Genomic DNA, 25,788 nt, shown 5'->3' with positions numbered 1-25,788 from the left:
GTGCCTTTCATGGGGTGGAGAGAGAATAGAAGCCATAGTCACTACTGAAAGTAGCTAAGTAATTCTTCCTGAGGTGAAGGGGTTAAATGTTTTCATAGCAAAAGCCAGCTTTCTGATAGTGGAAGGGGGAACAATAGCTTGGCATCCCACTGGAGTTGCTTTGGTCTGTGGAATGTGTTGCTGAGAGGATTGTGATGGATTCAGTCATTTTAATGGCAGGAGTAAGTTCTGAAAAAGGCGCCTGGAGAAAAGAAAAGAAAGGGGAAGTTAGTGAGAGGAGAGTAAACAAGTGAAGTTCTCTTCTCTCCTCCCCCCCCCCCCAAAAGAGGAAGGGGCTGTTAATGAGGAGTTGGCAGGCACTGGTTTAAATGCCAGTTGCTAGCATTTCATATTCAGAATAATTTTCAATTATCACTAAACGATTACAGAGCGGCTGCATAAGCTTCCGAAAGAAAGCAGACTGCCAAGCAGGGCTGCCTTGCAGTGTTAGTAATGCAAATGTGAATGAGATGCACACAAAAAAGGCTCATAGAAACACAGAACCAAATTTTGTTATTGCTAATTTACTGCATACGCATTTTATATGGCTTAGAGAGGGTCAGTGATGCACCATTGCTCCTCTGCCGTTTGTTGCTAGAAGAGGGGTTTGTTTCTGCTCTTTAAATTGTGCCCTTGCAACTGACTATTCTGCTCCCATGCTGTTAGAGCTGTTCCAGAGGTTCCAATAGCCTTGGTTCCAATTAATCCTTGAAGGCAGGGGAGTTACGCCAGTGATGAATTTGGTCCATTGAATTGTCACTGTTTACCCCAGGACCTTATGGATCTGAGACATCTGTGGAGATTCTGCTCTCCTCTGGGCGGTGTGCTCCTTCATAGTCCTCTGCACAGCTGTTGCTGCTTGGGGATGAACTGAAATTCTCCTGATACTGTCTCATTTTAACCCTTTAAGTGGTGTTTTTACAGCAGTGGTTAGCACCTGTATAGCCCTTTGTAAAGTGCTTTGAGATCTATGGATGTAAAGGTGAGTAAATAAATATGATTATCCCCATTCACAAATGGGGGAACTAAAGCACTGAGGGGTTAAGTGAATTGCATGAGGTTGCACAAGGAGTCAGTAGCAGAGATGGTAAGAGAACCCAGATCTCCTGACTCCACGTCTGGTCCCCTATCCACTAGGCCATGCTGCCTCTAGATGCTTTCTCATAGCTGGTGTTGAGTTGCCAGGTGTTCCATCTTTACAGAACTTTAAGTACTGCTTTTGCTTGCTCATTCCATGATAGAGGCTGACACCAAACTGGCAGTGATTGGTCAGCCAATGCATATACCTAGCCAGTCTGGGCTCACACAGGTAGTGGGGTTGCAGCAGATGATCAAGTGACCTTCTGAGATAGGTTTTGGGTGTCTTGATCTGAGTGATTCCTAGCAGCCCCAGTGAAGCTGGCTTTCTGTACAGTCAGGCTAGTTTGGGCACCTGTTACTCTGCTAGTTATAATCCTCTTTGATATACGGCTATTAAGGCTATTAAACCCCTTCCAGTCTCCTCTATTAGAAACACATCTTTAAAATTCTCATAGAATGGCTTCCAGAACTGCTGCTATCATGAGAATAGAATGGAAATGAAGAAAGCTGAAAAAAGTGTAGGATCAAACCATTGAGATTCTCCTTCCCGAAACACTGAAAAGAGCCATGGTAGAGGGTGTGCTGCCAATTGTCTGGGTTAGAAACAAAAATTAGTCTAAGAAGGGAATAGAGAATCTTTTATTTGTGAGTTTGCAAAAATGTCCTTATGTGAACTTTGTGTGTGAATGTCTCAAACTTTCCCTGATGACATCTGGTTAATTGCTTCGGTGAACTCATTTGGAGCCAACATGGCTAGTCTTCCAGACCATAAGCACCTTGCAGGCAAAATGTGCTTGAGCCCTGTTTTCAGTAAGGATATCTTTAACTTGTCTATTTATTTTGCAATGTTACCACCTTCTTAAAAGGGTTCAGTCATCTAGCTTGTGGCTCAATATTTAGATTTTGTGTTCATGTAAGTGTGATTGTACAAAATACAGACACTATTCTATGAATAGAAATGGTGATTTGAGGATTTAAACATTCCCCTGTAGCTTTGTGAACCTAAATACAATAGAGGTGTGCCAGCACATGAGAGCCAAAAGCGAAATGGGATAAGAAGTGAGTGAAATTGTCACCTTCTAGTTTCATTACCCAAACTTAAGTGAAATTCAGAAAGGTGGACAGACAGCATATATAGTGAAAAGAAAATAAGAGTTTACAAATATTGCAGTTTTAATAATTTCTTGTTTTAGATAGAGCCATAGGAAGTAGGAGCCCTGACTACAAAACATATTAACAACCATACTTACATAAAATCAGTATAACTAACCCTAACGTTATTAGGAATACAACTAGGATTTTAATTTTGTTGGCTTAGTTTTCTTTGCCTGCTTAACTTGTAATTTTGAAGAAAATCCATAGTACAGTGGGAGTGGAAATAATAATTATATTAACCGCTATGGTGTTAAACTGAGGTAAATACCCCATAGTAAAAAATAGTACTTAATGCTTTACATCTTCAAAGCACTGTGCAAATATTATCCAGTTTATAGTTAGTGATTTAGTGGATCCTAGTGAGACGCATTGTAAAGTCTCAGTTGTGCTGCAGTTTGGTTTCCTTTCACCAAACAGGATGAAATGGCTGTAGAGTATATTTATTATTTATCTATTTCTTTTATAGCTTTGCTAGTGAGCTTGGTGCTTTACAGACATGTCTGAAGACGAATCCTTGTTCCAAATGGCTCGCTTATCTGAATAGACAGATGCTGCATTCATGATAATTTGGGGGCAGCTGGAAGGAATGATTTGAGGTTCAAGGGCTTGAGCCTCTGCCATTCAAGGCAATGGGATCTGGATTGAGCCCTAAATGAGACTTGATTTTCAAGACCCCTTTGTAGAGCCTCAATATCGGTTGCAAACTTATTGATCTGTGTTATGAGGGAGCTCTCTGTCTCACACACAGGCATCACCACGCACACGGTGGACATCCTGTTTGGGGGTCCTGCCTGGGATCTAATTATGCCACTATTATTAGTGCGTTCAGTTGGTAACTCATCTAAATCTAATCTGGGCATGTCCAGTCAAGTGTTTCTCCCTTCTTTTCCCTCTAGTGGCTTAGTTTACGGCACTCTCTGCCCCCAACAGCCCACTCAGCTGCTGTTTTCAGTCAGCCAGCGGCAGTGCACTTCTCGCTATCACTAGAGTGATGCTTATGAGCTGGGCCAGATGATAGCTGAGTAAATTTACCCTGCTGACTGCTTGCCCAAAATAACAATCCCAGCCTGGCCTCCACTTAGAGCATTGGTTATTTTGCCTTCCCTTTCGTCCTCTCCCTCAGCACGCTCTTTGTGACCCATGGGTGCTCTGTTTTGATGACCACAATGTTTAATTGTGCCTATGACAGCCTCATAAAGCTCCTGGTCCCTTAGAAGGGAAATACATTGCCCTGTGTGGGTTCAGCATCAATGTAGCAGCCTTTCAGAATTGCTGTGCACCAGTTGTGTGGTGCCTGTGTGAGACCTCAGAGCTAAAGTAAACCCATTACTACACAGGGGTTCCTGGGCTCATGGTATTCAGGCATCTTGAAGTGCTGCCTTCACCTGGGAAGGGATTGTGTGGGAAAGTGGCTTCCCAGCATTCCTTGCTACTCAAGTTACATTGATTTCTAAATAAAATTTGCTCGATTTACAAGTAAAAATAGATGTTTTCCCCTAATTGCTGGCTAGGCAAACCTAACCTAAGTTTTGAAATTCAAGTGGGTTCTTCCCTGCTCACGCATAATCCCCAGTAACAATTGTGGAAGGCAAATTCTGCCTGCAGTTACTCCAGGGTAGCCCTGTTATCTCATAATAGAACATAGTTAATAGTTCTGTTGATCAGATACGAACTCACCTTCTCTCAGCTTTTTTGGCTCTGCAGGGTTATTGGAAATAAAAAGGAAGGAGAATTTATTTTTATCACTGAACTAAACATCTCTGAATGTGCACAGGCCAGGGTTTTCCAAAGTGGCTAGTGATTTTGAGATGCTCAAGTGACCCCTTTTAGAAAGGCCCGGCTTAAAGTGCTGAGAACTTACCCTCTGAAAATCAGGTCCCTTTAAGGTGTTAGTCACCCAAAGTTAGGCACCCAGAATGGCTAGTCAGTTTTGCAAATCTTGGCCACATGGAGCAGAAGTGTTGAGTGAGATGGTGCTGATTTTGCATAGTCCCTTTTCAAAAAACCACAAATTAAATCTTCATTCTTTCGCTAGCACTGATGGAACAGTGTATGTCTTTTTTTGTCATGCTGCCTTGAAGTCAGTATGTCAGGCTTCTGAGGCGATTGTACGGAGAGAACGTAATTTCCTGGTCTTGTAGCAATCTGAATGGCATGAAGCCTTAAAAGATAAATTAAACTTCCCCTTTTCCCCTTCTTCACTGTAGCTAAAATGGTGGGGTACTCTTAAGTGCGTCATTACCCTCATCGTCAAGGGATTGATTGCTAATGGGATACGGAATCTTTCATCTCTAGGTCACCGGTTCAAATCCAGGTCAGGTCAATGTTATTGGGCTTGGTCAAAATGAGCTGCTAGGAGTGGTGGTGTCAGTCTGGTTCTTACACCCAGAAGAGCCATGCCATTGCTATTTGTATATAGCAGATCATTAATGCTAGACCAGCTGATCATCCTTAATGTCTGTAAAGTGAAGAAATAAAAAATATCAAAGGTCTTTACAGATGTCTAAAGGTATTGGCAATGGTCAGAGTAAGCCAGTGGCTCTCAGCCTTTCCAGACTGCTGTATCCCTTTCAGGAGTCTGATTTGTCTTGCGTATCCCAAGTTTCACCTCACTTAAAAACTATTTGCTTACAAAATCAGACAAAAATACAAAAATATCACAGTACACTATTACTTAAAAATTTGCTGACTTTCTCATTTTTATCACATAATTATAAATCAATTGGAATATAACTATTGTACTACATTTCAGTATATAAAGCAGTATAAACAAGTCATTGTATGAAATTTTAATTTGTACTGACTTTGCTAGTGCTTTTTGTGTAGCCTGTTGTAAAACTAGGCAAATATCTAGATGAGTTGATGTACCCCCTGCAAGAACACTGTGTACCCCCAGGAGTACATGTACCTCTGGTTGAGAACCACTGGAGTAAGCCATCCTCCAGTGCCCTCTGGTGGCTGATTGAAATGCATCGTTACAGGCTCCAAATGGGATGACTTACCTTCTCCACACCTATGTTGATATATGCTGGATATTTTAGCTGCTTTCGGGAACTGGAGCATAACATTTCTGGAGTTACCTAGAGACACTGTGTGTTTAAACTGTTTAGCCTTATGGATGGTGGCCACTTGTCAGTGTCTTGGGCATTACTGAACTTCAGCATGGTTTGGTGTCACACACCTCCGTGGCTTGAGGTTGTTCGGTTTGATTTCTCTTTAAGAACAGATAAGTTATTTTTCGGTGCATTCTGAAAAAGTTTAGCATTGTGTTTGGATCCATAGAATTCCCTCAGAATCAAGGGTTGAAATGGGAAATGTTAAAGAAGCGCTGGTTGTAGTGAAGTTATTGGGTGATCCATATTAGACAGCTGTGAAAATGATTTTTAAGGAAAAGGATTGTTGAGAGAATTGGCTAGCCAGGGAGTTGGTAATGGGTTAGTCTCTCCTCTAGATCATCTGTTTTAATCTAGCCCAGATTGTTAGTGATTAAAGGTTGCTACTTTCTGTTGGCTGTCTTTTCAGCCTATGTGCAGTGGGTTGGTGGGGTTGGGCCAGTTGTTATTAGACAAGTGGTCACATTATTAAAACCCCAGTTGGCACTAATTGATCCTGGTTTGGCAGCCTCAGCAGAGAGCCAAGGACTCAATGGAGCCTGGATTATTGTCCCTAGAGGTGATCCCTCCAGGTCCGATTGAGGTGTATTAGTGTGAGAGTTTGGGAGAAGCTCCTAGTCATTCTGTCTATTCTGTGACTGTTCTGTGGATAAGTAGAGGGTGTAATTTAACTTATGCACCTTTCGTCTTCACCTTACCCAAGATTTCATACATTCCACATGTGCAGTGGTTGGTGCCAGTGCTTGTTTAACATTTAAGTAGATTAGTAAAAATTATGTATGTACCTTGAGAACAAATGAGGGCCAACCTGAGTCAGCTATCCACCACCTCAGGCCAGATGTTCTCTTCTCCATGTGACAGTATCTGATCTGTAGAAACCTGATGTCTAGATGGATTCTGCTTCCATCATGTTGATGGGAAAATGTCCATTGACTTCCATGAGAACTGCAACACTGTCATGTTTTTACTTGTCACTCTCCTTACGCTGCTCCTTTTTGTGGCTTCATCTTATAAAATCTGCATAGCATAAAGGAAGGGAAATGAAAGATGATAAAAGCACCCAAATCTCATGTAAATATTACTGCTTGTTAACCCAGTTAATCTTGGGCATTTAGTTTCCTATAATAATAATACTTGGGACTTTTTGGCTGTGGATCTCAGTGTATCATCTTCCGTATTCATATGTGTCCAAGAAGGCACCAGGAGAGCAGGCAAATGGTCACTGCAACACCCATCAGCTTCTTTTATTCTACGTTCATCCGTTATTGGTTAGGAAGGGAAGTTACTTCACCGTACCCAAATTGCTCGGTATCGTTAAGTTGGCCACCCACTGATGGGCAGATCACAGCCAACATTTCCCCAAGAGGCCCTCTGCTTTTGTGCACTTCCATTTTGGGGCATGTGGCATAATGTGAGGCACGTGGGTCTTGATTTTCAGAGCTTCTGAGCAACCACAGCCCCAGGGGCAGAGAATGGGAGGTGCGGGAGTGAATAGTAGGTTCATGTTCTCAACACCTCTGAAAATCTTGGGGGCTCAAGTCGGGGCCCCCAAAAATGAGGCATCAAAATTAAAAACTACTTTTGAAAATGTTGGCCTCCGCTTCTCTGTACTTCACCTTCCTCATTTGTTCAATATACTTCATGGGGAATGATGTGAGACTTCGATTATTCTTGTCTACAGGGAAAAGTGTTTTTGCTAAAATCTAAGGTGTGAATTTAAATTATATAGCTACACAGGTATAAACCCCAGCGTACGCGCTTTTATTACAGTACGCGTGCCTTTTTTGGTTTAGTTCATGTTGCATGGGAAGGGATTTAAGCTAAACCAAAGAAAGCCACTCTATATTGGAATAAGTGTGTCCACATGGAGGGTCACATTGGTATGACTATATTGATATAATGGGTAAAACTTTCCAATACAGACAAAGCCTCAGTGTTTGTAAAGTGCTTCGAGACCTAGATGAAAGATGCTACCAGAATGCATTATGTTCTTGTTCTTAATGAGTAACCCAAAAGAATACCAGGATCTTATCTACTTCCCAAAGAGCAATGTCCGTAACAACACAACGATGGCTGCTGTACTCAGTGGCCAGCGCAGCTGAGATTGTGAATGAGTATTAACTCAGGATGGATACTTTGTTCCTCAGCTTTTCCCCCCAGATAAATTGTCAGATTTCAGTCTAAACATTTTTTTAGTTTCCTTAACAGTTTATCATCTCCTTACGTTCTCTCTCTCTCTTTTGCAGATCTAGAAACAAATGGCGATTTAAACAATGATGATTTTGAGTATGAAGATGAAGCCAAACTCGTTATATTTCCAGATCACTATGAAATTCCATTACCAAATATAGAGGAGTTGCCAGCACTGGTCAGTGAGTGTATGCTACTGGTGGCAGAGTAGGAATTGACTCCAAGTTCATTTTTTATGGATACAGGGGTTTGTTTGCTCATGTGTATGTTGGTTATTTGTACTATCAGGGTCTCCCTCATCCCCTGCATGGGGAAATTAGGCAAAGGGGAGGCATTTGAAAAAATGTGACTTACTCCATCTGTCTCTTGCTTCTGTTTTACCGTCTTCCTCTTCCTGGTTCACTCCACTTATTCTGTCTTGTTCTATGGCCAATGGTTTATCTCTTAGAATCATAGTAATGTACGACTGAGGCAGGACTAAGTATTTATCTAGACCAGTGATTCCCAAACTTTAACAACTTGTGAACCCCTTTCACGAAAATGTCAAGTCTCGCGAACCCCCTCCTAAAAATGAATATTTCCAGGGATTTTCTCCTTTACCTGAGTATAAATTATAAAAGCAGTGATCTTGGAAATTTAAAATTTGTTTTTATGCTATGCTTAATTACACACTATTTGTTATTATTTATTATTTATCGTTACAGTATTTTTATTACATTATGAAAACGGCAACACTCTTCCAAGATCTCACTTTCATATTGTATCACTTTGAATAAGCCTGTTATAAGACAAGGCTCCTATGTTTCATCAAGGAATATCAGATGTGAAACAGAATGAAGGTATTTAAGAAGCTAACTCAAAGAGTTCCTCCTACACAAGCATTCAGGTCTTGAGCAGTCCAGGCAAACAATGCACTTACAACAAAGCTTAAACTTGTTCTTCATAATAATTTTAAAAACAATACTAGCTGCCTCTTCAATTTTAAAAACAGCAAAAAATATCCACCTCCCTTTCCATTTCTTATAAGGAGTCCTGAAGTTGAAATCTCCTCAGTGTGATAGATATGCTTGCTTTGATCTGCTTAGCTCTTGCAAGTCCAGGGGCTCCGGGCTGCTGGCCCTGTGCTGCCCAGGGTCCCTAGGGACAGCTCTGTCCGCCATTAGAGAATTTTTTCTGAGAAGCCCCAGGGGTTCACGAATCCCAGTTTGGGAACCACTGATCTAGACTGTCCCTGACAGGTGTTTGTCTAACCTGTTCTTAAAAGTCTCCAATGATGGGGATTCCACAACCTTCCTAGGTAATTTATTCCAGTGCTTAACCACCCTGACAGTTAGAAAGTTTTTCCTAACATCTAACCTAATTTTCCCTTGCTGCAGTTTAAGCTCATTACACTTGTCCTGTCCTCAGTAATTAAGGATCACAATTTATCACCCTCCTCTTTATAACAACGTTTTATGTACTTGAAGACTGTTATCATGTTTTCATGCTTTGCCTTGATTATCTGGTTTTGACCCCTCTCTTCCTTCCTGGGGCACTTATATAGCCCTCATCACTGTAGTATCTCAGAACCTCACAATTAATATATTTATCCTCCTATCACCCCTATATGGTAGGGAAGTGCCCCATTTTACAGATCGGGACCTGAGGCACCGAGAGACTAACATGGTAACTTGCCCACAGTCACACAGGAAGTTATGGCAGAGCAAGGAATTGAACTCAGGTCTCAGGCTAGCGCCTTAATTAGCAGGCCATTCTTCTCCTTTTGCTCCCCTACCCTTTCTCTCTATTGTATTCTCTACCTCTTTCCCTGTATGTCCTGTCTCTCCTTTCTTCTCCCCCCATAGCTGTTCTACTGGAGGGATTTCAGTGGGGAGAGGACAGTGGCCTTATGGATCACCTCTGGGTGGTGGAAGAAAGAGTAAAGACTGTGCTGGGAGAAGTGGACCCATGGTGTGTGGAGACTAGCTCTTTGACAGTGTTGAGGAGGTTAGAGAGGGGTGAAGCAAAAGAGGCCAGGGCAGTTAAGAACAGATGGCAGAGTTATGCAGGGTCTTGCATGCAAGAGCGAGAATCTTGAACTTTGAGATGGAGAAGGGGAGCCGGTGAGGGGTGAGGTTAGATGATGATGGGCAAGGAAGAGGATCTTAACAGCTGTCTTGTTGGACTGGAGAGGGGCAAAAACCCGGGGAGGCAAAAATGTTGAAAAGGAGTGTATGGGACAGTCCAAAGCAGCAGAGAGGATGAACCTGGTGATGAGACCCTGAGATCTGGCCAGGATGCGGTTGCTAGAGACTTCAGAGAGTACAGGTTGAGTGGTATGGAAAGCGGAGGCAGCAGGATGAAGCTGGAGGAGCAACAGAGTCTACATGTGTAGATAAGCATTCAGTGAAGTTGGAGGAGATGGGGGCTGAGGTGGTAGTTGGGGAGGTCAGGGGTCTGATTGCTGAGGCAGGGGGACAGAAGGCCTGCTGGTATTGAGAGAGGAAGTGGGAGGTGAGTGTGTGGGTCAGTGAAGGCAGGTGGTGGTTGGGTTGCTGAAGCAAACTGAGGGATTAGAACATGCTACAGAACTTGGCACCAGTGATGGGGAGAAGGTGGAGGGTGTTTAGGGAGGGAGGAGGGAGATTCTGGCCATCCCAAGTGGAGAGAAAAGAGAGTTTAAGGAAGCTGCAAACAGGTGATGGGGATTGAAGGCTTGGGAATTCCCCTGCAGCAGATGTGAGGCTTGGCAGTGCTTTGTACAGAAGTACTGAGTCATGTTGAGAATTGACTGCTGCATCTGTTTCTGCATTTTTGTTCTGTTATCTGCACTATCAAAAGAAGGCCCATGTTTTCTAAAGGACACTCGGTTTTGGATACACTATTTGAGGCATCAAAGGGCTTAATATATTCAGAGACTGAGAAACCCCAGTTCCCATTGACTTCAGTTGATGTTGTGGGTGCTCAGCACTTCTGAAAATCAGGAACAAGATGTCTCAAGATGGGTACCCAAAATCAGAGGCCACCTCGGAAAGTTTGGGCCAAAGAAAAGCCACAAACCTGCAAACACTTACCCACCTGCTGAACTTTAATCACTTGAGTAGTTCTATTGGATTGGGGCCTAAGAATGTAACACATAAATTGGAAGATAATCTGTTTTTATTAGCTTGGCTCAAGGGTTGCCACAGGCAAAAAATCAAATATTTATTTACAAAAACCCACATGTTCTTACACATGTTATTAATAATTCCTTAGATAATGTATTAGGTATTCTTTCAGTTATAATAATTTAATTTACACTTCGAAGTTAATGCTGTTGGTTTGTCTTTTGTATGCCTCTGTGTGGGACAATGAAACCAGACTTGTGAGTTTCACTTTCTGGTTCCTATAAGTTATCACAATGCTGCTGCAATGGTTGGGTTACAAACTCTGCATGGAAATGTTTAAAATCGAAGCAAACTGGTTTCATTAAAATAAAAAAGCAAAATTTAAAAGCATTTCTCTTGATATTCGGGTTTGTGTTTTAAAAGAAAAGGATACGCAATCTACATTTGGGCTCTAAGCTATTTCACAGTGTGTCTTTATGGAGAAACCTGTGGAGTTACGGGTTAAAGGAAAGCATTCTTATGCGATGTGTAAACTCATTAAAAAACCCACACTACACGGGTATGCTGTGTATATAGGGGTAAGAGTTGACAGCTTGCAAGCACCTTAGCTAGTTTAGAGAGTATAAGAAAATGTCCTGATATCAACTGTTGCAGAGAAAACACACTGTTTATTTTTAAAGCAGCATATTTTATTATGGTCCCTGACCTGCTATAAAAAGAAGAGGAGTACTTGTGGCACCTTAGAGACTAGCCAATTTATTTGAGCAATTTATTGATGCATCCGATGAAGTGAGCGCTAGCTCACGAAAGCTTATGCTCAAATAAATTGGTTAGTCTCTAAGGTGCCACAAGTACTCCTCTTCTTTTTGCGAATACAGACTAACTCGGCTGCTACTCTGAAACCTGACCTGCTACAGTAATGATGGTAATGGCTGTCATTCTGCAAAGAACTTGTGTGCATATTGATGTCATGTTATGCATTTGCTTCAATATCTTGCTGATTCGGGTCCTTAGTTCTAGCCAGATCCTTGAACTGGGCATGAACATTGACTCTGAGTTCCTTTAGGTTTGTTGCTACCAGCTCTAACACCCAGCTAGCATTAGCCCTCTCCGGACAATGGCCCACTCAGTTCTTTCAAGGGAAACAAAGAACCATCAAGATTTTTTCCCTTGGGAAATAAAGGAGACTTTTGCTTGTTTTTCCAAATATCCTTTTCAACTGGAAACGTATTTGTTATTTTTTGAGCCAGAACATAGAGGTCCTGATTCTGCCTTCAGTCATACCCAGCTGATGGACTTTACTGGGGCTGCACAGATGCAACTGAGGGTAGAATGTGCCTTGGTCTATTTAGTGGCTTGGGAACATGAAGAGAGTTTATTTACAAAGGGGGAGACTTTCAAAGGCACAAAAGGCAGCTAGGTGCCTTACTCCCTGTGACTTTCAATGGTAGCTAGCGCCCCTTTGACAGAGGCTTTTCAGTTTTGCCTTCTAAGAACTGTCAGATGGGTTATTTTTTGAGTTTGACCTCCCTGCTTTATTTGGCTTCATTTTACAGGTAACAATAGCTTGTGATGCAGTCCTCAGTTCAAAATCTCCCTACCGAAAGCAGGACCCGGACTCATGGGAAGAAGAGCTACAAGTATCCAAACACGCCAAAACGCTTGTACAGATAGACAACGGCGTTAGGATTCCCCCCAGGTAGGGCGCCAGGGTTTGTTTGTTTGTTTGTTTGTTTGGTGACCAGCGCACTTCAGAAAAAGGCTCACTGCAGGGGCTGCCTGTGTTTTGTGACTTTGGAGGTCCATGTGGGCAACGCAAGAAGCTGGTCCTAAGCCAAATGACCCAGCTGTGAGACTCCCTTGTACTCCATGTTGGTAGATGGTGGGCTTTTGTTTATGGACTCAAACGTCAGCATTTTGGGTTGTAGCACTGATCACTTTCTTTTGCTTTACTTTCAGTGGCTGGAAGTGCTCGAAGTGTGACCTGCGGGAGAACCTCTGGCTGAACCTGACGGACGGCTCGGTGCTGTGCGGGAAATGGTTCTTCGATGGCAGTGGGGGAAACGGACATGCACTGGAACACTACAAAGAGATGGGCTATCCCTTAGCAGTGAAGCTGGGAACCATCACTCCCGATGGTGCAGGTTAGTTGCCAGGTGATTTGTGCTCAGCTGCAAAGAAACCAAAATATACAACATACATCACAGCCTCTTTTATAGCCCAGAATAGCTGTATTTGTTAATAAACCTCTGTACACATCACACATTTTGGAGCAGCTGTGAGAGGTGCAGATTTCATGGGGCAGATCCTCAACTGGTGTAAATTCACATAGCTTTATTGGTGCATCACCAATTTACATGAGCTGGAATAGCCAAGTCTTGTGTTATGTTGCGCTGATTTCCATGTCTGACAGCTTTTCTGTGCTTATGTTTCTTGACAGAAAGTGTTAGCTCAGCTGTTAGCTTGTGTGAATTGGACCAGAACTAGAATGAGTGAGATATATATGTGGGAACACATATTGTATGTTGATTTGTGGCTTTACATCTTTATGCTTGTCAAGGTTCCTCCGCCACTCTGAACTCTAGGGTACAGATGTGGGGACCTGCATGAAAAACCTCCTAAGCTTATCTTTATCAGCTTAGGTCAAAACTTCCCCAAGGTACAAAATATTCCACCCTTTTGTCCTTGGATTGGCCGCTACCACCACCAAACAAATACTGGTTACTGGGGAAGAGCTGTTTGGACACGTCTTTCCCCCCAAAATACTTCCCAAAACCTTGCACCCCACTTCCTGGACAAGGTTTGGTAAAAAGCCTCACCAATTTGCCTAGGTGACTACAGACCCAGACCCTTGGATCCTCCCAACACTTGCACCCCCCCTTTTCAGGGAAATGTTGGATAAAAAGCCTCACCAATTTGCATAGGTGACCACAGACCCAAACCCTTGGATCTGAGAACAATGAAAAAGCATTCAGTTTTCTTACAAAAAGACTTTTAATAGAAATAGAAGTAAATAGAAATAATAAAAAAAAAGTAAAGTCAGGATGGTAAATACCTTACAGGGTAATTAGATTCAAAACATAGAGAACCCCTCTAGGCAAAAACCTTAAGTTACAAAAAAGATACACAGACAGAAATAGTTATTCTATTCAGCACAATTCTTTTCTCAGCCATTTAAAGAAATCATAATCTAACACATACCTAGCTAGATTACTTACTAAAAGTTCTAAGGCTTCATTCCTGGTCTATCTCCAGCAAAGACAGAATGTAGACAGACACACATACCCCCTTTGTTTCTCTCCCTCCTCCCAGCTTTTGAAAGTATCTTGTCTCCTCATTGGTCATTTTGGTCAGGTGCCAGCGAGGTTACCTTTAGCTTCTTAACCCTTTACAGGTGAGAGGAGATTTCCTCTGGCCAGGAGGGATTTTAAAGGGGTTTACCCTTCCCTTTATATTTATGACAATGCTCTTTTAGAGCCTGTATATAGCCTAAATGTGGGTAGGAAATATCCTATAAATGTACTCTCCATAGTAAATTGAGACACAAATATATGTGTATTGGGAGAGAAGGAAACAGGCTCTTGAAGAATGGAAGGTACACAGTGTATTGCCATTTGTGTCCCTCTATGTGGTGACTAACATAATTTTTCATATTGGATAGCAGTAGGTTTAAGGAACAAATTTGTTACAGTTTCTTAAAAATTGTATAATTTTTTGTATAATTGTAAATGTTCCCTAGTAAGATGCAGGATTGATTTATAATACATATGATTTAAGTATACTGGAAACTTGGTTTGCTTGAAATGAAAAGGAAAACCTAAGAATCTGTGAACCTTGGAAAAAATTCTGTTTGAAGAGAACTCTAGTTTTGCATCTTTTCTTCTTGCATTTCCTAGATGTGTTTTTACTGCTGGGGAAACTTGATGAAAACAGGATCTTTGTTTAGAGGTTTACTAGATTATAAGGTCAGAAGGAACCATTATGATCGTCTGGTCTGACCCCTGCCTAGCGCAGGACATAGAATTTCATCCAGTGATTCCTGCATTGATCCCATAACTTTTTATTCATACTAATGAATAATCATCTAGCCCGCAGACCTGATGTGATGCTTGTTAATTTTTGTACAGTGCTTCAAGATCCTCCCAGGAAAGGAGCTATATAAGTGGTAGTGTTCAAGTATCCTCTGACATTCCACTGTGTTGCTGTGGAGAGGATTATGGGGGATAATCTGTGGGGATTAGACAGGGGATAGAAGCATGAAGAGCCGAAATTCCTAAGCAAAGAGATTCTGTTTTCATACAACTGTCAGGAGGAAGTATGAACAAAGAATATGATTATGCACTAGAATTTGGTTTTTACTGTTCATGGCTGTATGGATGAAAAATGACTTTCCAAAAGCCATTTCCTGTAAAAAGCTGATGTATTTGCCCCTTGTATTTGTAATCCACATCAGTGAGGATTTGGTTGTAAGACATTTACCTTACATTTAAATGATCAGCTTTTCCTTGATTCCATCAAATGAGGGAAAGAATTTTCCACGCTTGAATACCACTCAGCTGCAGGGAAAGGACACTACAGCCCGCGGGAGTGCCTGATTGAACCTGCTGTTGTATTAGAATACCTAGCAAAATTCACTCCCCCATTCCCAGATGGAGAATTTGATTCCTTGTGCATGTCTGATCTTGGAAGTTTAGTGTTTTAACAACATGAATGTAGACATTGGTCTTGACCTATCCCCATAGCAGGATTCTACTCTGTCTGCAAAAGAGTCTCTAAAGAGAATGTTTGTCACTGGTTGTCGGTGCTCTTTAAGCAACAATACGAGTTTCCTGTTGCTCTTGTCCTTCCGCCCTCATCCTATCATCCCTCCTCTCTGTGGCCTCTCTGATAACAAAGGGCAGACTGTCATCCTTCCTCTCTGAATGAGGAGCAGCAGCTGTTCTGCATGGGTCTTTGTTCCTGATCTGTCTGAAGTCAGCTCTGGCTTCCCTTCAGAAAAGATTCTCTCCCTCCCCACTTGCTCACTTATTAATAAAACACTTCTCTTTATATACAAATGACAGCGGTAAATGTAATAATTTCTATAGGGCTGGACTGTAACCCTACAATCCAGCCTGAGTAGGGGACAGCATGTAGATGCATTGCCCCACCTTGTTCCAGGGAGGGAGTAATCTATCAGCCCTTTTGCTGGCACAGATTGCTTCCCCTTTGCACCAGCACAGGTGTGCCAAGGCTCTACCCACTCCCTGCCCACCTCCCCAGGATGAGAGTAGTAGCCCTGGGGTGGTCCATTTCCCCTCCTCCTTCCCTGCAGGCTCCAATGATGCAGGTAGCACATGCTCCTTGCATGCTATTATTCTCCTGCTGCATGGATGCACAGGAGGTCTCACAACTGAACCCATAGTGTCTTCTGGTGATTTCAAAGCACTGTACAAATAGCAACGAATTGCATGAGACACCCACAAAACGGGTGGTATCACCTCACTTTACAGCCCAAGGTCAGATGGCAGATCTGTGGCTGAGCCAGGAATTGAACCCAAGTCTTCTGATTCCCTGCCAAGGGCCTCAAATGCAGTACATTCCCAGATGCCTGTTTGTCTATGCCTTTCAAATTCCTGTACTGTGGGACAGATTCTGCCCCCTCTTTCAGCTCTCATAACAATATAGTTGTGTCCCATTTTTCTCCACCCTGGTGCCACATCTTTTAAACTGGCTGCAGGGCTAGAGGTAGTAATGGCTGAAAGCAGCATGCCCTGTTTACCACAGACACAGATGTTGAATGAGCTGCTTCATGTATCCTTTGCATTGGCTGTCTCTGTCATGCAGTTCTCTAGGGCCTCCCTATGCAGCCAGCTCTCTAGGGTCAAACAGAGAGTCCTGCACCCTGCGCCTCTTACACTTTACCATGGAATGGAGTGCTGCATCTGCAGCTAAATAAATTTTTCTTATCTTCTCTTGTTTCTAGTGTTTCTGTGGGGATCATCAGGATATCTTTCCTTCCACTCCCCTCCACCATTTCCCACCGCTGTGAGCCTCGCTTTTCCTTGCCACCATAATTGTTTCTTTTCTGACCCACCTCTGCTCTGAATCGACTGTGATCTGCTATACCAATGTGCTTCAGACTTGGCCACAGGGGCCCTCTTCTCCCTGGTCTGGGATTTGCTGCCCTTGATTTTGAATAAATGAATTCCTTCTCTCTCCTCTTCTTCCTCTCTTCTCTAAAAGTCACCGTGATATTTTGTAGTATATTTAGCTGCACAGTTGAAGGTGTTGAACCCATGAAACGAGAGCTGGGATTGAGCAAAGATTAATGGCTCACGTGTCCAGGTTCCATTTGTACTATTCTGCTGAGCTGTGGTTTCAGGTAACAACTCTCTCTCGATCACAAAAAAATTGTCTGAACTAGGGAAAATAAACTCCCCGCTTCCATGTTGATAAAGGCAGTCACCCTAGATGTGTGTGTGTAATTTCACTCTGAGAAGCATTCTGAACTTTACAGTCTGTTTGGCTGCTCATGACTTAACCATAAGAGTATGGGAATGTTGTGAGCTCCTGTATATGGATGAACACAGAATGTCTTCTGGGACGCTAACACTCTCACAATGGAATTCCGGCAGAGGGACATGCTAAAGCCACACAAATACCAGCAGGGTCACCCATGACTAACGTTAATGGAGGGAATGCTGGACTAATCAGCCAGCGTAACTTAAGGGCCACTCCCTGGCTCAGGAGGCTTAACAGGCCAGTAACTTGACTAACCTTTTTAAAAGCTGCATTAACTCTTAGGTTACTGGCTGATCCCCAGCACGAAGGAAATAGTTGCAATGAGGTCAACACAGGACCAGGACCCAGGTATCTAAACTCTTGGGGGGCTGACCAGTTGCTACAGTTTCATTCAAGTTGCCAGCTGACTCTTTGCTGACGAGGGGAGAAGATCTCTAGCTGCTAGGAGATGAGGCACGCTGAGGACTCTTGGGAAGGGGTACACCTGTCCTGAACTGCCTTCCCCTGTGCTGGCATCTCCCCTAACTTGTGCACCTAACAGGTCCTCTCTCTCCCTGCAGCTGGTTCCTGCCCCTCCCTCAGGCAGGGATCTGGCAAGCATGAGGCTGTCAGTGGAGGGCAGGGGGTATTCTGCTGGTTGGGTGTAAAGAAGGGCCAGGGAACTGTGCTGGGTCCTGTAAGGTTCTGGGGAGAGCTGGGGAAAGGGCAAATTGGCCTCTTGCTTGGGGCAGGAGAGAGAGATGATGAGGGGGCTGCTGGCTGCAGTGTGTCTCATCAGTGTGTCCTGCAAACATCATTTACTTTTTCAGAAAGACAAAATCTGCACTGTACTGAACTCCTTGACGGGCTCGCCTGGTAAATACTGAACAGTGGGACCTTCCCTTACTTTCTGTCCTCTCCTCAGATTTATTAAACTCCATTTCCTTGGGAAAATATTGTCACTGGAGAAACAGTGCTTCCCCTGTCAGCTCGAGCTCTGTCCTGAGATAACAAACGAGCACAGTGTTCTCACCCTGCCAGGGCAGACTCAAGCCCACATGACCCACACTAGCATGCCTGGACCATGGATTTCCCTGCTGCACCTGTTTTTGTGTGGGGGCCAGGGGGTCGGCAAAGGAGATTCCTGTTCAGAGCCCAGGAAGCCCAAACAGTTACAGAAAAACAAAGCATTAGGGACTCTCTGTCTATCTTAGATACTGCAGAGATGGGGTCCATAAAGTACCTGACTTTTAGTGGAAATGAGGCTCATCTTTGCGGGAAAGCTATGAGCAAAGGTGTGAATTTAAACCAATATAGTTACACCAGAATAACCCTTATTCCAGCATAAGTGTCCACGAGGTGAGTGATATCTACATAAGTACATCAAGTTAACTGGTAAAACTTTCCCATGTAGACATGCCCAAGGCATAGAGAAGTTAAGTGACTCTTGCCCAAAGTCACATCGTCAGTCTGTGGCAGAGCAGGGATTTGAACCTAGGTCTCCCACCTCCCAAGTTTTGTCTGATCAAGGAATCTTGGTCCAATGTTCTTACTAGTTTTTTAGTAGTTATCCTATTCAGTCTCGCTTTAGTTATTGCTGAATGGTTCTTTAGAGGGTTTGATGGAGCTTTATACATTAAAACTAATATTCTTACTATGGGTATTCTCTAAAGTAAAACGAAGATTGCTTGCCATGTGTGTAAAAAGCACATTTTGGCATTTTAAGTGTGAATTTTCTCTGTCACACATTCTTACACTGGTATCCTGCAATCAATTATTTTGAGAACTAATGCAGTCTTGTGATCAGGCTCATGCAATTTTTACCAGTATGGTATATGGGTTTATATAAATCTGGCATTCCATAATAGCATAGCACACCTTAGGTGTGTCATATCAGTCCCAAGCCTGACATCCAACAATCTTCATCCACCAGGGAACTGATATAACAACCCAGAAATGCAGGTTGGAATGTTTTATTCCTATTATGGGAGATATTTCATAGATCTGTTTATAACAAGTTCTATGAACCAGATGTGATCTATGCTGTTAAGGATAGGAATTGTGTTGGCAGACATTTAAGTAATGTAGGTCTCACTAAACCTGGAAGTATCTAAGATATTTCTGTGGCCCCCCATTATCTCACAGTCTTACAGATTTATAGATTCATAGCCAAAAGGGACCGCTATGATCATCTAGTGTCTGAGCATGTCCCCCAAAATAAATCCTAGAGCATATGTTGTAGAAAAACATCCAATCTTAAGTTAAAAAATTGTCAGTGATGGAGCCATCATGACCCATAGTAAGTTGTTCTAATATGTAGCCTCATTGACACTCATGTGAGGAAGGGCACTGCTATTATCCATAGGGAGAACTGAGGTATAGAGTGATTAAGTGACTTGCACAAGTCCACACAGATAGTCTGTAGCAGAGCTGGAGTTTGAACCCAGGTTTCTCACATCCTAGGCTAGTGCCCTAACCACTGGACAGTCCTTCCTTTCTCAAGCATAATGATGATTTTCTGAGGCCCTCCTGGGTTATTATTACTAAAATGTTTACCTTTGTTTGTCATTGGATGGATTTCTCTATGCTCCTTGATCATTCCTGCACCACAACAGGAATAAGAGCAAAGAGGTTCTCCTTGTGCCTTTAGCAGCAATTGCTGACTGATGTAATATCATTAGTAGTCAATATGTCCACAGTTCTAGTGCCTCTGTCTGTCTGTATCTAATGTCTGCACATGCATATATACAGGTTCACAGAGTTTCAAATGATCACACAATTTGAAAAGAATCTCTTATGTTGAAAATGTAAATTTGCTGCATAACTGATGTTTGTGTGTGTTTTTGCTTCTTGCATTTAGTACACCTCACGTTTGTATTGCTTTTCTTTCGAAATCACAGTAAACTCTTATTTTTTAGGAAACTTTTAATTCTATGAAAATATAAACTTTGTTTTAAGAACACTTAATAATGTGATTGTATTGTGGAGGGTAAGAGACCTTCCAACCTGTATAACTCTGTATATACTTTTGCAGGTCATACATAAATGGTGGTACTACCAATAGCCCAGTCTGTATAGGTGGTACCATTCTTAGAATGTTTTGTTGCCTTTCCTAAGTAAAGCCAATAGGTAACATTCTTTGCATCATCACATTTGCTTCTCTCTGTTTTGTAGATGTCTATTCTTTTGATGAAGAGGATGCAGTTTTAGATCCACATATAGCAAAACACTTGGCGCACTTTGGAATTGATATGCTCCAGATGCATGTGGTAGGAAACTCATCTTTTATTTAGAGTCTCTCACATTCTTCTAACCAGGAAAAAATAATTTATCAGTGCAAAATAAAATCTGATTCCTAAAGCTAACTGCCTGAGATTGTAATGATTGTATTTAGCTTGGTGAAGAATACTGCCAGCTAGTACATGTTGATTCTCTGGGCTCTAAATCAGTATGTCTACACTGCATTGTTAACTCGGGACTGTGGGACCCAGGCTTGTGGACTGTTCCCAAGCCTGCATTTGAACGTTCACACTGCATTGTAAAGCTGGGTTTACAATTGCTGGACCTGGGTCTCTCAGCCATAGAATCACAGAATCACAGAACTGGAGAGCACCTCGAGAGGTCATCTAGTCCAGTCCCCTGCACTCATGGCAGGACTAAGTATTATCTAGACCATCCCTGACAGGCGTTTGTCTAATCTGCTCTTAAAAATCTCCAATGATGGAGACTCCATAATCTCTCTAGGCAATTTATTTCAGTGCTTAACCACCCTGACAGGAAGTTTTTCCTAATGTCCAACCTAAACCACCCTTGCTGCAATTTAAGTCCAATGCTTCTCGTCCTATCCTCAGATGTTAAGAAGAACAATTTTTTCCCCTCCTCCTCGTAACAACCTTTTATGTACTTGAAAACTGTTATCATGCCCCCTCTGTCTTCTCTTCTACAGAATAAACAATCGCAATTTTTTCAGCCTTCCCTCATCGGTCATGTTTTCTAGACCTTTAATAATTGTTTTGCTCTTCTCTGGACTTTCTCCAATTTGTCCACATCTTTCCTGAAATGTGGCGCCCAGAACTGGACACAATACTCCAGTTAGGGTGTAATCAGCACGGAGTAGAGTGGAAGAATTGCTTCTGGTGTCTTGGTTATAACATTCCTGATAATACATACCAGAATAATGTTTGCTGTTTTTGCAACAATCTTACACTGTTGAATCATATTTAGCTTGTGATCCACTGTCACCCCGAGATCCCTTTCTGTAGTACTCCTTCGTAGGCACTCCTTTCCCTGTTTGTATGTGTTTACAGTTGCTGGAACTGGGTCTCTCAGACATGCTAATGTGGCCATGCTGCATTAAACAGACCTGACTTGGACCTGCAGCTTGAGCTGCGTCCACACTGCAAAATGACAGGGCTTGGACCCAAATCACAGCAGGACTCAGTCTTGGAACCAACCCCCTACCAGGGTTTTAGGACGCCAGTCAGACTGATTTGTGTGTGGACAGAAATGGGGGGTTGAATTCAAACCTGAGTCAGAGCCCAGGCTTAGTGTGCTGTGTAGACATACCCCCTATGGTTTCAGGAGCTGAAAATTACCTTCCAATAGGATTCCTTCCTTGTCTGGAGTTTCCATGCTTAACTTTCGGAGGTTAGTGTGTCACTACCCACAAAAATAAGAAAATCCTCTAAATAAAAGAGAGAAGAATATTGAGATTTTTTAATTATGGCGAGTAAATTTTTTAATTTCACAAATACATTTAAATGTACAACAGGATTTTTTTTAAGAGTAAAAAGTCAAAATCCACCAAAGATAAGTGGAGCAAGTAGCTAACAATCAAATAAAAAAATAATTAAAGGGAAGTTTGGTAAAATTTGGCCCCAAATTTAGGTGTTGTGTGTGTATGTGTATGTGTGTGTATATTTACCTTCAGCCTTGGAGGCAGTATTGTATAGCCTAAAGGATAGAGCACTGGATTGGGACTTGGGAGAATTACATTCTATTCATGGCTTTGCTACTGACCTGCTGGGTGACCTTGGGCAAGTCACTTCCCCTCTTTGAGCCTCACTTTCACCATATGTAAAATGGGGATAATGATACCAACCTCATTTGTAAAGCACTTAGAGCTCTATGAATGAAAAGTGCTATATAAGAGGTAGGTGCAGGCTTGTGTCAATGAATGAGAACCTGAAAATGAAATGGGTCTGAAGCTGACTAGTCAGTTTCACTTTTGTTCACAGTCTGTTTTCATTGTCTGAGCTGAGAGAAAGCAAACAGTAAACTGCAAAAATAACAGTAAAAAATTAAAGTTCACTTTTGAAAAGTTCTCTCAGTTCTAATTATCAAAATATGCTGTTAATATTGGTGTAGAAACTAGTTTATTTTAATCATCACTTTTAGTAATGGAAAATGCCTATTTTACTGAGGACACATGAAAATTTTGACTTCAGTGGGACCTGGATTTCACCCAGTGACAAAACTCCCATTGACTTTAGTGGGTCCAGAATTTTACCCCTTGCCTTCAGAGCTGCCAGTAAAATGCCTAACACACTGGTGATCTACTGCTAATAATATATAATGGTATTGTGAATGGTGGCTGCAAATGTAGAGACACCAGAGGTGTGAGCAAGAGAACCTTCACCATCACCAGCTGAGGTCTCTCACATTTGAGCTAAAGGAGCACTATTTTAGTTGTGACTGAGGAGCAGGCAGTTGTATTCACTGGGACCAGCGTCTGGAGGAAGAGATGTTCACACATACTTAGCCAGTGTATTGCAATAGCAAGAAGCTGTTGGTGTTTTGATTCTGAATGTTCTTCCCTTGGGTTGGAACTTGTTTACTTTCATTTTGAGTTGGTTATTCCACATTATAACATGGACAACTAAGTTGGTTTGTAATTAATGCATCATAATTGCAGATATATTTAAAAAAACAAACCAAACTCCTTTGCATTCAGACAGAGAACGGCCTAAGAGATAACAACATAAAACCAAGAGTCTCTGAGTGGGAAGTGATTCAGGAATCTGGTGTGAAGCTAAAGCCCATGTATGGCCCAGGATACACTGGCATGAAGAACCTGGGAAATAGCTGCTACCTCAGTGCTGTCATGCAGGCCATTTTCAGCATCCCAGAGTTTCAGCGAGCGTAAGTAATTCTCAGCAGTCCTTTGCGCAGGCTCTGATGTCACAAATCTATTATTTATGTAATCCATATAGTATTTCAGTGTGTAACTCTTCTTGTAAATGGCTGTCTTCCAGCTTTTTCAATGGCTTGACAGAGAGTGTTTACAGACTAGGGAGGAAGAGGTCCAAGACTCCTACTGCTTTTGAAGTCAAAATCGCTTTTGACTTCATTGATGTAGGATTGGTCCCTGGCTCATGAACTTCAGCCTGCTCTGCATACAGTTTCTGTACTGGCATCTATTTATCTGTGGTACTTGAATGGGCTCCCATCCCCCCTAGTATCAAAGTGCTTTACCATCTTTAATGTATTCATTCTCTCAACACCTTTGTGAGGGAAGGAAGTGCTGTTATCCCCATTTTACAGATAGGGAACTTAGGCACTGGGTCTTCCCTGAGGCTAAGTGACTTGCTCAGGATCACAGAGGAAGCCTGTGGCAAAGCGGGGAATTGAACCTAGGTCTCTCAAGTCCTATGCTAGTGCCTTAACCACTGGACTATCCTTCCTTTAGAGGCACAGTAGTATAACTATGTCAGGCATGTGATTTTTGTCCCCCAATATAATTAGATCAGTACAATCCCTAGTATGGAAGCAGTTACATAAAGGTGTAACTTTATGGATGTAACTTATTTCCTTTCCTGCACGGGAGTAAACTATGTCTACACTGCACTTTCGTCAGTAAAACTTTTGTTGGTCAGGGGTGTGAAAAATACACACCCCTGACCAACAAAACTTTTACCAATGAAAAGCGCCAGTCTGGACAGCGCTTTGTCAGTGGAAGACACTCTCCTGCCAACAAAGCTACTGCCCCTCATTGGAGGTGGTTTTATTTTGTCGCCGGGAGAGTTCTCTCCTGCTGACAAAGAGCGGCTACACTACGTGTACACTACGTAGCTACACTACGTAGCTACACTACGAGCAGCACAGCTGTGCCACTGTGAGCTGTGCAATGTAGACACAGCCTAAGCTATACTAGTGTAAGCACATTTATACCAGTATAACTGTGTCCACACTCAGAATGTTATACCAGTATAACTACATCACTAGTTAAACTAGTACAACTTTTGTGTGTAGACGGCTTAAAAGGGAGATACATATCTTACCAGCCAAAGCTGTTTCTTGATAAAAATCTCAGCTTTGCAAGTGGGTTGTTTGTTTAGTTACTTTCTTTTGCTGAGTGAGAAACAAATGCTGCTGTTTTCAGTTCATTTAGGAAATTTCTCTTTCTTATTTTATATCTCAGAGTTTTTCTTGACAGTCAAAGTTGAGCACTCAGTATTCCCAGGTGAACAGCTGTTTATAGTTGTTCGTGGAGAATTGCACATAGTTGAAGATAAAACTCGGCATGTTCCTTTATATGCCAACGGAAGTAGTGTATGTCTTGAAAGTGACACTCTCAGATCTTGGACATCTTCCTAGATTTTCATGTAGCCCTTGCCTTCTGGAAAAAAAGGCGGGGGGAACATGGAATTTGTTTTTATTTATTTACTTACCCATATGGAGTGGTGTCTGCAGATTCATTAATTCCTTCACTGCCGGACCCTGGTGCCAACTTCCCTGACTCAGTTTTAAATGTAATATCCTGATTGACTTTGCCAAGTGCGGCTGCTTTCAGCAGCATGATTGTCGGACCTGTCTGGAGCGTTTGGCATCACTGACATAGTGAAGATTTTTAATGACGGAAGACATACCAGGCTTAACTTGGACATATTCTTTCAATGTGGCTGTACATCTCTGGCAGATCTTCGTTGTGTTCTGATGAAAACTGCCAAGCTCTGCACACTGTGGGAGCACTGAATGGACTCACATACTCTTCAGTGCCTGTTGAAAAGGCACAAATTAGTCTCTCTATCTCTCTCTTTGAAACTGGGCATCAGAAACTTCTTGTCAGACTGCAGACCTTACCATTTGTATGATGTACATCCAGAATTCAGTTAAAGAGCCATTGATTAGGAGCCAGGAACTCATTCGTTCTAATCCTGACTTGGTGCACTTGGGCAAATCACTTACTGTCTCATAGAGGTTACTTATCTCAGAGAGATGTTGTGAGACTTAATTAGTGAATGTCCATGCAGTACTCTGATGAGAGTAAGTGCTACGGTTCGTAAGTTTGCTGTCAACCTATCCATGGTGCTTATATGGCTCCCATATCTGTAGTTGAATGTCTCACAATCTTTAATGTATTTATCCTCACAACACCTGGTGATGTAGTGCAATGCTACTATCCCCATTTTACAGATGGAGACCTGAGATACAGAGAGACTAAAGGACTCTCTCAAGTCACGCAGGAGGTCAGTGGCAGAGCAGGGAATGGAATCCAGATCTCCCAAGGCCCAGCCTAGCACCCTAACCATTGATCTATTTTTCCCCTCCACTTAGGAGCTTCTAAAGCAGAGAGGGATTGTTTGTTTGCATCGTGGTGGTGGCTTAAGCTTGTCACTATAGAACTCTCCCAAGAGATGAAG

At 42.3% G+C, this 25,788-nt stretch overlaps 1 protein-coding gene across 1 annotated transcript in view; it reads left to right on the top strand.

Moving 5' to 3' along the window:
- Window positions 1–25,788, top strand: part of USP13 (ubiquitin specific peptidase 13) — an 81,553-nt gene that overhangs the window by 23,729 nt on the left and 32,036 nt on the right. The window contains exons 4-8 of the mRNA XM_074963519.1: window positions 7,634–7,755; window positions 12,220–12,362; window positions 12,623–12,807; window positions 20,321–20,415; window positions 23,100–23,287. Of these exons, the coding sequence (XP_074819620.1) occupies window positions 7,634–7,755; window positions 12,220–12,362; window positions 12,623–12,807; window positions 20,321–20,415; window positions 23,100–23,287 (733 nt within the window). The remainder of the gene's footprint in view (window positions 1–7,633; window positions 7,756–12,219; window positions 12,363–12,622; window positions 12,808–20,320; window positions 20,416–23,099; window positions 23,288–25,788) is intronic.

The sequence above is a fragment of the Natator depressus genome, chromosome 9, assembly GCF_965152275.1.
Source record: "Natator depressus isolate rNatDep1 chromosome 9, rNatDep2.hap1, whole genome shotgun sequence".
In the NCBI taxonomy this organism is placed as follows: Eukaryota; Metazoa; Chordata; order Testudines; family Cheloniidae; genus Natator; species Natator depressus.
The sequence above is the reverse complement of the archived record's forward strand: the minus strand, read 5'-3'. Positions and strand labels throughout refer to the sequence as shown.